This window comes from Pinus tabuliformis, chromosome 7 (assembly GCF_031772625.1).
Source record: "Pinus tabuliformis cultivar Carrire ecotype Pingquan chromosome 7, CPIR1, whole genome shotgun sequence".
Classification (NCBI taxonomy): Eukaryota; Viridiplantae; Streptophyta; class Pinopsida; order Pinales; family Pinaceae; genus Pinus; species Pinus tabuliformis.
The window spans coordinates 1,231,799,943-1,231,816,389 of record NC_142293.1 but is presented as its reverse complement, the minus strand read 5'-3'; the positions used below and the strand labels follow the sequence as shown (position 1 = coordinate 1,231,816,389).

Sequence of the window (16,447 nt, the reverse complement as noted above, 5' to 3'; positions counted from 1 at the left end):
GTCAAAAGGATGCATGGTTTTCAAGTTATGGCAAAAACAAATTTGGTTCTATGGATTTTTGCCTCAAGGCTTTTTGCATGTGCTTGCATGGGATGACAAAATGAATTTTGTTTGTGATGCAGGTATGGAGATGATGGAGGAAAAGTTGGAAGATTGCATGAGGGCTTCTGAACCCTTGAGGAAGCTACCATGCTTGCCAAAACACTTTTTGAAATGCATGCCTAGTTTCCCACAATTTCTACAGGAAGTTCCTGTAGAAGCACAATGAGAAGCACAATGAGGTGGACGAATGATGGAGAAAGGCAAGGGATGGACACACAAGTGCTTGTAGGCCTAATCAATAGATTCCCACCATTAGATTCACTTTTGAAATTGTATTTGGCTCGTCCAAAGGTTCTACAGGATGTTTCCTATAGAAATACAGAGCTTCCTGTAGAAGACACAGTTTTGAGGAAAGAAGCGTAATGACATGAAAAAAAATGATGGAAAAGGGTGAGGAATGGCAACATGGATGGGGGTAGGCCTCATGGACATATTCCAAGCCTTCAGGTCCTCCTCGGAGATCAATTTGGCTTTTTTGTAAGCTTCCTGTAGAAGATACGAAACTTCCTGTAGAAGGCACAAAAAAGTTCCTTTGACCTTGATTTGAGTGCTCCTCCTGTCATGAAACGTCCTTCTTGCAACCTGAAATGTCATTGCTGCAACATGAAATTATTCAATGGAGATTAGCTTTATTTTTCTTTTTCTTTTTTTTTTTTTTTTTTTGAAAAACAACTAGGGCGCCTCATGGAGGTTTTCACCCTAATTGCCTGCCTTGGGCGCCTCCAAGGGAGGTTTTCACCCAAAGATCTTATTCCATTTTTATTTCCTTTTTTCCAACCCATTGACCGCCTCATGGAGATTTTCAATCAATGAGCCAATCTAAGGCGCCTCCAAGGAGGTTTTCACCTTAGATTTTTATTTTTCTCTTATTTTCATTTTTTTTCTTTTTTCTTTTTTCTACCCTACCCTACTTTGAAAAACAAAATCATTTTCAAGTATAAGAATACTTCCAATGGAGCCATGTGCACATCAAGATTAGAGAAAAAATGATGTGAGGGCTCGAAATGCATGCTTGGACAAGTATCCAACTTTCAGAGACAAAATGATCTGACTTTGAGAGTACAAAACATAGCTGAGGAGGAGAGTGCTGCTGCAACTTAGTGACCTTCTGAAACCATATCTCAATACAGCTTTGATATCCTTGGTCATCTTGCTGATTTGGATCATTCTTCATGTCACCTTCTATCGTGACCTTCTGATCTTCCTCTTTTTGCTGATCTTTCTCTTGAACACATGGAAGATTTGATGGTAACCATGAGGGAACTTTCTCCATCTCTGATTCTGATCTCTTCTCTTCATTAAGTGCAGCCCATGGTTCTTTGATCTCCTCTTTGGAATCTTCTTTTGCTTTTGGTCCTTCAATGTTGTCAATAGATTCTCTCTTTTGCAACACTCTTCCTGAGCTTTGGTGAACATCATTGAGCTCAAAAGGAGTCATTTGCACATGTTGTGCCTCAGCTTTGCAATTGGGTTGAGCTGCTCCATTGCATGGTTTTGGAAATGGAGGTACGGGTAGCTGAGTGGAGGTGTGAAATTGAGATGGAGATGGATGGCATTGTGGTTGGGTAGGCATTTGGGGTTGCCTTGGTGGAGGAGGAGGCGATGGTTGTGGATGAGCAGGTGGTGGAGGAAAATGAGCGGGATGAGAGTTGTACTGGGGCCTCCACTCCTGATAAGGTGCATTCCACTGAGGCTGTGGCTGAGCATAAGAGTGAAACGAATGAGCAGCTGGTTGGGCATAATATGGATCTATGAAGGAATAAGGAGGAGGTGTGAACCAGGAAGGGTGAGCAGGGGGACCCCAAGAAGGCATGAAGGTGGCTTGGTAAGAGTCATAATAGGTCTCGGGTGTCCCTTGTAGTTCCTGCTGGTAGGGTATGGGTCCATGTGGCCTCCTTTGGTTCATATAACAGAGTGATTCAGTGGCTCCCTTGGCTCTTTGATATGTAGCTTTGATTCTGGGCAAGGAAGGGCACTGATCTGTAGGATGGTATTCTTCACAGATGAAACACACTTCTAGAGATTGCATTGGACATTCGTTCCAAGGATGCTTTCTAGTGCACCTAGGACAAAAAATGGCCAAAGCCCTCTTGGCTTCTTCTTGCTTCTTTTGGATCCGCAAGGTATCCAGTTGCATGGCAAGACACTGCCTCATATCACTCTTGAAACCTTCGATCTGATTTTCAAATTCATCTTTGGACAAGGGACTGCTCCAATCATCTCTGCTTGTAGCCATTTGCTTCAGAGGAGTGTTTCTTTCTTCTTCTACCCCACAGGTTCTTCAGATATGTCTTGATGTCCACCCAGGGGTTCTTTCATCACAGCCATCGAAGAAGAACGTTGGCTGTGTGAAGCAGTGGGGGGGGTTGTGCAATCATTTTTCTAACTTATCTCTACTCCTACAAAGCATGAAATGAAATCTTTTTGGTTGTTTTTTCTTTTTTCTACTGAAATAGATTGAACTGCAACTAACTATCTTGCTGAAATGAAAATGCGAAATTGAAATGAAAGCAGTAAAGGACTAATCTATTTTGCTCAAATGAAATTGCAGGAATGGAAAGGCTAGTCTACGCTTGCAGAATTGAAATACTAATCTATGCTTGCAGAATTGAAATACTAATCTACGCTTGCAAAATTGAAATTGCGGAATTGAAAGGCTAATCTAGGAAAGCAGGAAATACTAATCTATGAAATCAGGAAATGCTAATCTATGAAAGCAGGAAATGCTAATCTATGAAAGCAGGAAATGTCTATGCTACTTTTGCAGAATGGAAATGAAATAAACTACTGAGCAGAAGGTTGTAGTAGAAAATAGAAGAATAGTAACAATCACCAATACTCTGCCGCTTCCCCGGCAACGGCGCCAAAAAGATGGTGAGCTCCAGTATTGTAGCAATAATGCTACAACTCCTGGGGCTTCCTGTCTCTTAATTTTATCAACCCGGTAGTTCGTACAAACTTAGAAGCGACGGTGCTGTATGCACAAGTACTAGCTCTTGTCGCAGCTGTCACTTGGTCAGCTGGCACAAGTCCGCTAGGGCTCAAGCCAACTTCTATAGGCTCTCAGAAGAAGCTTGCTAAATGATGGATGAAAGCTATCTCAAAGAAAACTAATCTACTTGGCAAAAACGAACTGAAAGCAAATCAAAGCATAGAAACCCTAGGAAACCCTAATTTGACTAGTCTAACCTCTATGATACAAAGAATGTGAATGAAACTTCTACCAATGCTGCCATTACTTCTAGCAAGTGAAATTGCATGAATCTAAGCTACTTGCATCTGAAAAGACATGTTTTTGTATTTCTTTCTTAAGTGAATGGAGTGATTGTGATTTTGTTCTTATTAGGGTTTGGTTGTGCAGAGGAGGTGCAAGGAGGAAGGAAAGCTTGGGAAAGGTTGGAGAGGCTAGGAGAGGTCCCCAAGGATCCTCAGCATCCGTCCATAGAGGTTCCTCATGTTCAGAGGCTCAGCAACCGAGTGAGTGGCCTCCTACAGGATGTCTGCAGGGGATTCTACAGGAAACTCAGGGATTTCTACAGGATGTGCTGTAAGTGGAAGTTTTGGGTGATGGTGAAGGGATGGAATGGTTTGGGTGGATAGGTAAGGTGGAGATGAGACTTGTGATGACTCAGGGGCAGAGAAATAGGACAGAGAATGAGTGCACGAAGTGGTTGGTGGATAGAAGGATGGGATCAACAAAAGGACAAAAGGATGAAGCTACGTGGTAATGAAAGAGTTGGAAGGTGAACCAATGAACAGCAGTATAAAGCGTGTAGAGGAATGTGCATGAAGCTGTGATGAAGGTGTATGGTGCAAGAGTGAAGTGCATGGAAAGATCTATCATAAACGATACTATGTTGCAGCATGTATAAAGTGAAGAACTACGTATTTTTGTGGTTGGTATAGGCTGCACTCCAATCTCCAAACAGAGATGGCAGTGGAGACTTCCTCAACCTTTTTCCTTGGAGCTCCAATGTATTATCAACCTGCTAATCTAACTAAACAACCGAAAGCAATTCAACCATAAGCTAAACTCATTCAATCTCATAAAAACTAACTCAGCAAACCTGTAATTTTGAATTGCATGGTAAAGCAATGAACTAAAGTGCTGAAACAAAAAGAAATTAACATTACAAAACAGAGGAGGTCTATTGCTCTCTTAAAAACTCAGAATTGGATCAAAAGTTGCCTGTCTTTATTGAATAATCATGAATCTAATGACATGCCAAAACTGGCTTACAAGGAGCAAAAACCGAGCTACAACATGACTAACTAGCTATCCCCAAATTGACTAACTAGCTACACAAAATGACTACCCACTAGCTAACCAAAATGAGGCCCCAAGCCTTCTTATTTATACAATTTGAGGACCCAACAATCCTCCTAAAAGTTAGGGACTTGGCTGCCCAAGACTTGTAGTTAACAGCAGTCCAACTTGACTTGCTTGGCTGCCCTTGAGCTGATTGATTCGGTGGCCCTTGAACTCCGAGCTGATGGTGGAGAATTCGAGGTAAGGGCCCATAAATGAGGGGGACACCTTCCTACAAATCCTCTAGCTTGTTCTCCCACGAATTTGGCTGCCAAGTGCTCATTAAGACCTTCCATTTTGTCTCCAAGTTGACCAAAAAGGCTACACAAAGCACCCATTAGACTTGTTGGCATAATGACTAACCAAATTCACTCTATTAACATAAAATTAATCAAAAACATGCAATAAACAAATGAGAATGGTGGAGGAGAGAAGATGGGCACGCGCAAGGGACAAGGCTAGGGTTTACAGGCATATTCTAGGGTTCGTAGGGCATCTGCACAGACGGTTCCACAGGGCGGAAGCACCGACAGCTACTCGACAGCTCCTGGACGGTTACGGTCACGGACTCAGCTTTCGCCACTGCTACAGCTACACTATCGAATTTCTCGCCTGTCCCTTTCTGTCACCGACATTATTCAGTTATGGATCGTTGGGAGTATGAAGAGGTTGATTATTCGGCGGATCCCACACCGGAGAACGTCATATTTGGGACTCCGCATTTTATCTCTCGCTCACTAAACCCCCATTCCGCTTCCTCATCTGCCCAGCCGCATCAACCTACACCTGCATCTGCACCTCTCTCTACTGTCGTTCACCCTCCTGTATCTCCGCCGTTTGAGGTCCCTCCGCTCTCGCCTGGGGCACTACAATTTCTGGCCTCAAACACTCCGCCATCACCTTCATTTGATCCTCTGTCCACTATTCCATCGGTGATCCCCCCTCCGCCGATCTCTACACCTGCTACATTCGCATCGGCCTCTGGTATTCGCCCATCGGGATGCTTTGAGACGCCGGCGGTATCCTCCATTCCCACTAACCCGTCTCCCCGGGAGGGCATCACAAACCCTCTGGTTGATCATCCTTCGGCCCCTCGCTCTGGATCTAAGAAGGTTAAGTGCATTAGATCGACGGCAAGAGATATCTCCATCAAATTTGACGAAGCAAAACCGCTTGGAGAATATATGGATATTGCAAACACTGTGTTGGTTGGGCACGTCAGGGGTCGATCATACTCGAGGCAGAGACTTAATCTTTGGGTTAAGGAGATCTGGGGTGGAGTACTTTTTGATCTACCAGAAGTCCATGTCCTCCCCAGAGGATGGTTCTCTCTTAAATTCTCCAAGGTCAGCCAAACAGAACTTGTTCTGGGTCGATATTGGCACATCGAAATGGCCCCTGTTCTTCTCAAGCGATGGAACCCTCTCTTTGATCCAGAACGAGAACAGCTAGGTGCCGGTCCAATCTGGGTGAGACTCCCTGGCCTTCCAATTCCATTCTGGGACGAGGAAGTTTTCATTAGGGTTGGGAATGCCCTAGGGACATACTTGGACTATGATCGCACCTATGTGGAATCTGGGCATCGTACACTGGCTCGGATTTTGGTTCATTTGGACACTCGAGAGGGACTCGAGGAACAGATCACGCTTCAATGGGGCAGGTGTATTCGTGTTCAACTGTTGGATTATGAAGGCGTACCATATCGGTGCAGGCGTTGCCACAAAGTGGGGCACCTCGCAAAGGATTGTCCCCTCAATAAGAAAGCTGCAGAATCAGTGAAAGGCACCCCGGCATCAACGAGGACTGCTTCCCCCATCATATCTCGTCCGTCGTCTGCTGGTCCGGCCCTATCGACATCTCCACCTGCGAGCGACACTGATCTCCGGAGATCCTCCCCACCAAAAACAAGGGCGCGCTCGGCGGCAGAAGCGGGTATGAATTCTGTTTCTTTTACTTTGCATTCAGCTTCAAATGCATTTCATGACTCGGGTTCATCTGCACATATCCCCATGATCCCCTGCTCTCTATCTCAACCTCTCACTTGCTCCGACCCTATTATCTCTACATCTCTTGGATCCTTTACCTCCCCGAGCCCATCCTCCCCTCCCCATCCGTATTTCCTTAGGTCTCGGAACACAACAAAGGATCAGGCTGTCGGACACTCGGGGCTAGGCATTATCATTCCTGAGGGGACATCATTGAATCCCAGAGGGCGAAAATCGCACCTTTCTAAAGCCATCAAACAAGCCGGGGCTGAGGTGGTCTCGGGTCGGCAAGCAACCATTGACGGGGTCCTTAGAGCAGGACACACCCCGAGAGGTGTTCCCCCATGAAGTGCCTTTCATATAACTGCAGAGGTATGGCTAGTTCCTCCAAAAAACTAGCCATGAAGAGGCTCATTGCCACTGAGCCGATTGACATTATCATGCTTCAAGAAACACTTTGCTCCGCAGATCAAATTATTGGTGTTATGCAATCTTTGGTCCCTGGATGGAACTTCTTTGCTAATGATGCTGTGGGTCGATCTGGAGGCATCGCCATCGGGATAAATCCTCGTTCCATCAAGCCCATCTCAACCTGGGGAGGTGCTGGTTTCATTGGCCTGGATTTCTTCTCGGCGGAACTTGGTAAGGATCTAAGAATTGTCAATATTTATGCCCCATGCTCCCAGAGAGAAACATTCTGGCAGAATACACTTCAGATGCCCCTACTAAATGAGGACCATGTTATTATAGGAGGAGATCTCAACTTTTCTCTGGGTTACAGGGAATCATGGGGTACTGAGGCTCAAATTGACGCTATCACTGATTATATGACAAATCTCCTGGAACAATCAGATTTCTCGGATATACCTGTGCAGCGACTGCTACCTACTTGGCGGAATCGAAGGGTAGGGGATGCTGCGCTTGCAAGAAGACTTGATAGATTTCTGTTAAAAGGTCCTCTTCTGCAACAACTGCACCTATACAGGCAATGGGTTGGCTCGGGGGGGATATCGGATCACAATCCGATATACCTGGAGATTCTGGGACCTTTTAAGAAACCCAAGGCACCCTTTAAATTCAATCCTTCTTGGCTGAAGGATCCAGCATACATTCAGATGATAAAAGATTTTTGGGCCTCTCATCCCATCAATGAATCTGTTCCCCTTGCCAAAGGTTTCTGTAGGAACCTATCAGAAATTAAGCATTGTTCTATTAAGTGGGCAAGGGAGAAATTTGTTCAGGAAACAGCTGTGCTATCCCAGATTGAAGCGGACTTAAGTTCATTAACAGATGACAGAGGACAGGGCTTCTTGACTGCTGCGGACAAAAGTAGGCTTATTGAACTAGAAAATCAAAAAGCCAAGATCCTCAATGAGAGAGAGGAATCCATTAGATTAAGGAGCCGAGCCTTATGGATTCAAGCTGGGGATGACAACTCAAAGTTTTTCCACAACTATGCCAAATGCAGGAAGGTATCTAATACTATCTGGAAATTACCCACCCCGGATGGAGACATCGCGGACAATTTTAATAAACTGGCACAGCTGGGCATATCACATTTCAGGAACCTCTACAGGCGTCCGCGTGAAGAAAGCTTACTTGATATTATTAATATAGCTAATCACTTCCCGAGATTTGTGGAAGATGAAGATGTGGAGACCCTTACTGACCTGGTCACTGCTGAGGAGCTAGAAGGAGTTCTGAAATGGTTCAAGAAAGACAAGAGTCCAGGGCCGGACGGATGGACTATCGAATTCTTCATTGCCTTCTTCGACATTCTGGGACAGGACTTGCTTCAGGTGGTTGAAGAAAGTAGGACATCTGGATCTATATACCATGCCATCAACTCTACATTTATCACTCTTATCCCCAAATCTGACTCCCCTGCATCTTTTGATGACTACAGACCCATTTCTTTATGTAACTGCCTCTATAAAATTATTTCGAAGACCATTGCAAATCGTCTTAGACCGATCCTCTCTCGTTCCATTGGCCCGCAGCAATTTGCTTTTCTAGAATCTAGACAGATCCATGAGGCCATTGGACTAGCACAAGAAGCCCTCCATTCCATCTGGTCAAAGAACTTAAAAGCCATCCTTCTCAAAATCGACCTATCCAAAGCATTTGACCGTGTCAGCTGGTTATATCTCAAAATGATTCTCATTCATCTGGGTTTCCCACATGCCTACATTACCTGGATCATGGCCTGCATTACCACACCATCTTTCAGCATTCTTATCAATGGTTCGGCCACTGACTTCTTTCACTCTGAAAGGGGTCTAAGACAGGGATGCCCTCTATCACCTCTCCTCTTCTTACTGGTCATGGAAGGCCTCAGCCGTCTCTTGGAATCTGCTATGCGTTCTGGAGACATTAGGGGACTCCGCATCTCGGATCACTGTTTTCTCTCTCATCTACTTTTTGTAGATGATGTTCTTATTATTCTAAATGGCAGTGTGCGTGACTCTCGATCTTTCTTAAAGATCCTGCAACTGTTTTCCTCTGCCACGGGAATGATACCTAATCAGCTGAAATCTACCATTACATGTGCTCGCACATCTGCTCAGGAGACCCAGATCGGCCTACATGCTTTCCCATACTCGATTCACCCCCTGGATCGAGGTCTCAAATATCTGGGATTCAACCTTAAACCGACTTGTCAAAGGATTGCTGACTGGGTCTGGTTGGTTGCCAAATTGGAGAAAAGACTTACTAGTTGGAGCTTCAGATATCTCTCCAGGGCTGGGAGACTTGTGCTCATAAAGTCTGTATTAGAAGCTACCCCTGTATTCTGGATGGCATTAGCCTGGATTCCTAGGAACATCCTGGGACGTCTACAACAGCTCTGCAATAGATACCTCTGGAATGGGAGACAGGATAAAAGAATTTTTGCTTGGGTTGGATGGAAGAAAATCTCTCTGCCAAAAAAATGGGGTGGCTGGGGTCTAAAGGAACTACCTGAATTTGCAAAAGCACTTGCCGCCAAGATGGGGTGGATTCTGCTTACAGGACAAAATCTCTGGTCACAGGTAGTTTATCATAAATACATCTGGCCCCTAAATTTATTGGATTGGGCCCGTCTACCAACTTGGTCAACTTCGGGATGCTCATCGGTTTGGAAGGCTCTGATTCAATCTCTGCCACTCATACGGAACAATCTTGCTTGGCGCATAAATGATGGCTTGACAGGTCGCATTGGCATAGACCCCTGGATTAACTGTGGGGGGCGACACATCCTTACTCCAGATCTTATCCTTCACCTTCAGACTCGGGATATCCGTCATTTTGCTCATATTGCAGACCAGCAGCGCACTGATATATTTTCACAGGCTTGGAAATCCGCCCAGCAATTGAACCTTCCATTACATTGGCATCAGGAGTGGGATCGTTACACTGAGGCATTAACTGATTCACATATCCGTATCAAGCAAGGCCCGGATGAGCTCATATGGTGCGCTGCTGAACATGGTGTATACGCTCCTAAACTTGGATATACTGTTCTTATATCGCACAGAATGCCAGACCAGTTGCAGTCATGGTGGCAAGCCATATGGAAACTAAAGGCCTCTCCCCGGTCTAAACTTTTCTTTTGGTGCGCTCTCAAAGGCACTGTTCCCACTGGGGAATATCTCACTCGCAGAGCCATATTTGGTCCCTCTTGGTGTGTATTCTGTAAAAATTCAACAGAGACACTGGATCATCTATTTCTCATTTGCCCTGTCATCATCAATCTATGGAATAACATCTGCAATCTGCTGGGTATCGCTGTCGACTGGATTGGGCATGACATTGTGAGTGCATGGGATATCTGGACACACCGTCATCCAGGCACAAAACTACAAAATCTCCCCCCTGTAGCTACCTGGCACATATGGCTCGCGAGGAATCGGGCTATATTCGATGACAGAGCGATAATTTGGGCTCGGGTTGAGGCCTCCATCATTGCAGCATATCACGAATTACCTGATCCCCCTCCCCCGAGACCGCGAACCATTCAACCTTTGCCAGATATTGACAGATCTGTCCCGTGGGCTTTTTTTGACGGAGCAGCAAACCAGGAAGGATGTGGCGAGGGTTTCATTCTGCACTTAACTGAACATCACCGTTACCTTGCCAAAATTGGTTTTGGAATCGGATCGAATAACTTTGCTAAGCTATCTGCTGTCCACAATCTATTGCATTTTGCATTATCGCATCATCATACAAGCATCAATATATATGGGGACTCATTGGTGGTTGTTAACTGGATTAACAACATTACTACATGTCATTCACAAACTCTCAGCAATTTATTACACGATACTCTCATCCTCAAAGTTGCTTTTAATATCTGCACATGTTTTCATATTTACAGAGAACATAACAGCGATGCTGACAAATTATCCAAAGAGGCCACGCTACTTCCCAGAGGCGAGGGGATTATAACAGAACAGAATGGAGCAGAGGAGTACCAATATTACCACAGGCCATTCATAGAACAAAGGGAACAAAGGGACAACAGTCCCAATTGATGATTGACAAGGGCATTTTTGTTTTTTATTATTGATAATAGAAACATCTAGAACACGGATACTATGTTATATAACAGAGTCCTCTAATGGACATTGGACAGTTTGTACAGCCTGACGAAGAACTCAAATCTTTTTTATTTTGCATACTCCTACAGAACTATACCTTGAAAAAGGGATTTTTGTATGAACAATACAGCAATGCCTCGGCATCTACTTATGTAATTTTCAAATATAAATGAAAGTTACTGATTTTTCCAGTGGAAAAAAAAAAATGAGAATGGTGGATTAAGTCAAATTAGGAGGTTGGATGAGCCCAAATATTTGTCCATTTTTGGGGCTCATCAGATACCAAGCCATATCAAGTTTATATTAACGCTTTGAAGATAAATAACTAGTTTCAAAAATTGGAATTTTATTTTAGTGTTCATCATATAGAGGAAGAATAAAACATTTCATTTTCTGAGCTAAAATTAGAGGGTCATGCCTTGACTTGGTGAGAAAGCCACATGGATAATTTGAGATTAAAGGGAGATCATCCAAAGACTAAGTGGGGGGATTTCAAAACCCTCATAAAATCACAATTTTACCCTATCCACTATGTAGAGAACCAGTGGATCTAGTGGTATTATTTCGAGCAAAAGTAGGGACAGAGTGTGCATGATTATACAATATAGTTTAAAAAGATGGCCATAATGTTGGGTATCTCCCTAAAGAACCTAGATGTAATCATCCAGTATTTGGGGGGTCTACACAACCATCTATGGAAGTAAGTGATGATGTTCGAACCTAGATCGGTTGATGGGGATTGTGTATAGGCACAGTACCTAGACAACATAGTCCAAATGAAAGGCTACTCAAGTGGATCGAAGAAAAATGAGAACCAAGACACTTATAAGGATGGGAAGAAGAAGTGGAAAGGGACAAAATATAAAAGATGGCATCTAAAACACACCAATGTAAAGATCCCAATAACCATTATAACATTAACAATCATACAGAGGATAAGTGTTGGAAGTTGCATCCAAAGTAACCCAAAGAACAAAAAAAAGAGGAAAATAAGAAGAATCTCATGGTCGTTTATTCAAGCATCAAGGTTGAAAGTAGATCAGAAATGAATGATAAACTTGTCTATACATCATAGTAGAAGGATGTGAATCTAAGTAGCCTTTGGTAACAGGACGAGAATGAAAATACCAGATTATTCCATATAAAGATACAAGTCAACAAGACAAATATTGATGCTTTTTCTAACTCTGGATCATACGAAAATCTCATTGCAACAGAGCTAGTCAACAAATTGGGATTAGAAGTTTGTGATGATCAAGCCCATATACATTGGTATGGGTAAATAAGGATGTAGAAATAAAGCTAACCAAATAGTGAAAAATTGGATTTGTTATCAGTGTTGATTTTATTGATGAAATAGAACTAGATGTAGTTCCCCTTGATGTATGTGGAGCGGTGTTTGAAAGTCCCTTCATGTGCATGTAGGATGAAACCGTCATGAGGAAATCCAACCAATACAACCTCATTAAGGATGCAAAATCATTCACCATCAACATGCATAAGAACAAGTAGAAAATTTCATTGGTATGTACCAATCAAGCTAAGAAATTGATCAGTTCTAACAAGAAGTGTGTTTTACTATTTTTAAGAGAAAGCAGTCTACAGAAGAGTCAATAAGAGAAAATTAATCCCTATAGGGGTATACTAAGAAATAGAAACAACAACTAGAAGATTTACTACATGAATACAAGGATGTGTTCTAAGAGTCTAAAGGGCTACCCCCCAAGAGGAAAGTAAAGCATGAGATCTAAGTATTGTTGGACTCCCCATCACCAAACATTGTTTTATATAGGTAGTTCTTTAAATAAATAAGTGAGGAGAAGAAGAAATTGCAGTAACTACTAGAACAGGGTGTCATTCGACCAAGTATATCATCATGTGGGTCGTCCATGGTCATTGTGCTACAAAATGATGGGATTTAGTGGATGTGTATTGATTACAAGGTGTTAAAAAAAAATCTCAAGAATAGGTACCCCCTACATAGGATAGATTATTTTTTGGATCAGTTGTAACAAGAGAAATAATTCATCAAGTTGGACTTAAAGTCTAGATATCACTAGATTCAAGTCAAAACTAGGAAAGGTTTGTGTGAGTGTTTAGTCATTTATTTTGGCCTATGTAATGCACAAACAATGTTTATGACGCTAATGAATGATATATTACACCATTTTATATACTCATTTATTGTTGTCTATTTGGATGGTATACTAGTATGTGGTGCTACCTAGTAGGATCACACCTCACATTTGATGCAGGTGTTAGAGACATTAAGCAAGCACCATTTGCTGGAAAATCTCAATAATTGTGAGTTTTCACAATAGTATTTGGTGTATTTTGGGTATGTGATAGGTGGAGGAGAGATAAATATATATCCTTCCAATATGGAGGTCATCATGAAGTGGTTGGTGCCTACTAATGTTTTTTGAGGTTGGGAGTTTCAGTGGGGTAGCACAACACCTAAGCAAATTTATAGCCTTATTTTCAATAGTAAAAGCACCACTCCACACCATAACAACAAGTGGAAATATTTTCTAGTGGGGAAAAGATCAGTAGACAACCTTTGAGGAGGTAAAGAAGAATATCAGTTAAGCACCCATTCTGGCACTACCAAACTTGTAGCAGCCCTTCAAAGTGGAGAAAAATGCAAGTGGTTATGTGATTAGAGTAGTCTTGATGCAGGGAGGAAGGATTGTATGCTACCATTTTGAAGTATTTCATGGGGAAGTTCTTAACAAATCTACCTATGATAAGGAGATTTATGCCATGGTGAAAGCTATGAAAAATTGGAAACACTATATCATGGGAAAGGAGATAGTAATCTGCATAAATCACCAATCATTATAGTACCTACAAACCCAAAGTAAGCTACAACAGACTAGGAATTACAAGTGGATGGGGTTTTTACAATAATTTCATTTAGTGATCAATTATAAGAAGGGAAACATAAACAAGTTGGTTGACATGCTTTCAAGACCACCCACATCAAAGACCACAACTTTGGGAACTCTGATGAACATGGATCCAGATTGATGTGCATGATGGTGACAGCACATTTGACTAGCATCTCTAGGATGGGTTACTCTAAAATATGGATAATTGATGCATTCTTAAAGGTGAGCAACTAAAAATGATTAGAGAGGCTCACACCTCCAAGGTTGTGAGGCACTTTGGTGTAGGGAAGACAATGTCCAACTTGAAAAGGTGTGTATATTGGCCCAAGATGCAAGAAAAGGTATATATGTTTATAAGAGTATGCATAATTTATCATACAAGCAAGCCTAGTAACAGGAAACAAGGTTTATATCATCCTTTGCATGTACCCACTTATATTTGGGAAAGCATTACCATGGAATTTGTGAGAGGTTTACCAACAAACAGGAAGGGACATGACTACCTATTTGTGGTAGTTGATAGGTTCAACAAGATGTGTGTATAATTCCCTATAAAAGTACCATCAACAAGAAATAAGTAATGAACTTGATCTTTAGACAGGTCTAGGTGCAATTTTGGATACCAAAGGGCATCATTTAAAATAGGGGCACAAGATTTCTTAATGTATTTTGGACTACATTGTGGGAGACAATGGACACAAAGTTAATGAGGTCTACATCATTCCATCCACAAAAACATGGGAAGACAGAAGTAGTTAACAAGACTTTGGTGTAGCTTTTGAGGGGTTATAATCAAAAGCATCTTAAGGTTTAGGATGAAAATATGGTATATATACAACACTCTTATAATATAGTAGTCCACACTTCTACTAGTAAGTCCCCATTTGAAACTTGTTTTGGATGTTTTCCACCTTCACTTTTGGACATTTTATATGGGTAATAAGGAGGAGTGAGGGAGGATCTTACAAGGGTTGCCTTTAGTGAAAAAAAATTGAGAAGATTAGGTAGATCCATATATAGGTACAAGAGACATTGTAAAAGTCAAAGGAAAAATACAAGGCCAAGCATGATCATCATCAAACATAGAAGTACTTCAAGGTGGGAGGAAAAGTATGGTTACAATGGAATAAGGAGAGTCTGCAAGGTCTCGGTAAGAAAAATGTTAAGTTATGGTATGTTCTATGCTTATAATAGTTTACTTCTTTTTCTTATTATATTCCACAGATTAGCAATCACATGTACATAAAGTAAAGTGCAGATAGAACATTAAACGATCGACAGAAAACAAGCCAAGACAAGAGACACAAGATGTGGCGGCTATCCAGGACAAACCCCACAATGTGTGGGGAAACCCTTTGATCAAATCTTCTTTTATCTTCAATAATTCAGCAGAGAGAAATAGTACAATAAATTTGATTCATATCAGCAGTAGCAAACCCTAGATCAGCAGCATTAGCATTAGCGGCTTCATTATCAAACTAGGGCAGACGATATCTCACAAACCGACCGTCGAATTGACTTCATTCCACCACCAAAAGTTGCAACTTCCAGAGGAGGTTCAGATGAACCTATAGTGCAGTTTAGATGAGGATATCTTCTAAGCCACACAATTCAATCTTTACTTCTGCAGTTGCAGCTTTAGTTTCAGCAGTTTCCGGCTTCAAACTAGGGTAGTCGATATCTTGCAAACCGTTCGTCAGATTGACTTCATTCCACCACCAAAAGTTGCGCCTTTTAGAGGAGGTTCATATGAACCTACAACACAGTTCAGATGAGGAGATCTTCTAGGCCACGCAGGTCAATCTTTACTTCTGCAGTTGCAGCTTCAGTTTCAGCAGTTTCCGGCTTCAAACTAGGGCAGTGGATATCTTGCAATCCATTCGTCGAATTGACTTCATTCTACCAGCAAAAGTTGTGGCTTTCAGAGGAGACCCAGATGGACCTACAGCACAATTCCAAAGAGGAGATCTTCTAGGCCACGCAAGTCAATCTTTGGATCTGCAATTGCAACTTCAGGTTCAACAGCTTCCGGCTTCACATGAGATAGAGAGACCCATTTCTGCGCAGTAGAGAAGAGACTCATTTCTGCGCAGTAGAGAGAGAGATATGTGATGAGAAGAGTGAGTGCAAATGAGGAAAATTCCTCTTATATTTATACAACGTTGGTGTTTGAATAGATGCGACTGTTGGGTTTCTGAGCCTACATGAGTTGTAGGTCAGCTTGATAATAATTCCATAATCAAAATAAATTCATATCTCCATGAATACTTATTGGAATCGGATGATCTTTATATTAATCCTACACCTCTCGATGAGAGGAATCTAATAAAAATATTATCAGCCATGAATAATATGACCCACATGAATTTTTTCCCTGGTTTCCAATTTTAACAAAAACAAATGCTCTTAAATATAGACACTTTAAGATACTGGAAAAGGTGGGAGATAATTCCTATGCATTCAGTCTATCCCCATACATGTGTATTTACTCAATGATGAATCTAGAGGATATAAAACTCTATAAACCTTACATGTTAAATCAGGAAGAAGAAGAAGTCCTATCTTCTTAAAGGATTTGGAACC

The 16,447-nt window shown here is 42.1% G+C and overlaps 1 protein-coding gene across 1 annotated transcript; it reads left to right on the top strand.

Annotated features, from left to right (window-relative positions):
* Positions 1-5,055: 5,055 nt before the first annotated feature.
* On the top strand, positions 5,056-10,907 carry LOC149251831 (uncharacterized). Its single transcript, XM_089454002.1, has 2 exons — positions 5,056-6,683; positions 6,767-10,907. Exons 1-2 carry the CDS (start codon positions 5,056-5,058, stop codon positions 10,905-10,907), a joined length of 5,769 nt encoding a protein of 1,922 aa, XP_089310128.1.
* Positions 10,908-16,447: the final 5,540 nt, after the last annotated feature.

Coding starts and splice junctions, on each gene's coding strand:
- LOC149251831 (XM_089454002.1), top strand. CDS start 5,056: ATGGATCGTTGGGAGTATGAAGAGGTTGATTATTCGGCGGATCCCACA. Junction 6,684..6,766: donor GCTGAGGTGGTCTCGGGTCG/GCAAGCAACCAT, acceptor ATATAACTGCAG/AGGTATGGCTAGTTCCTCCA.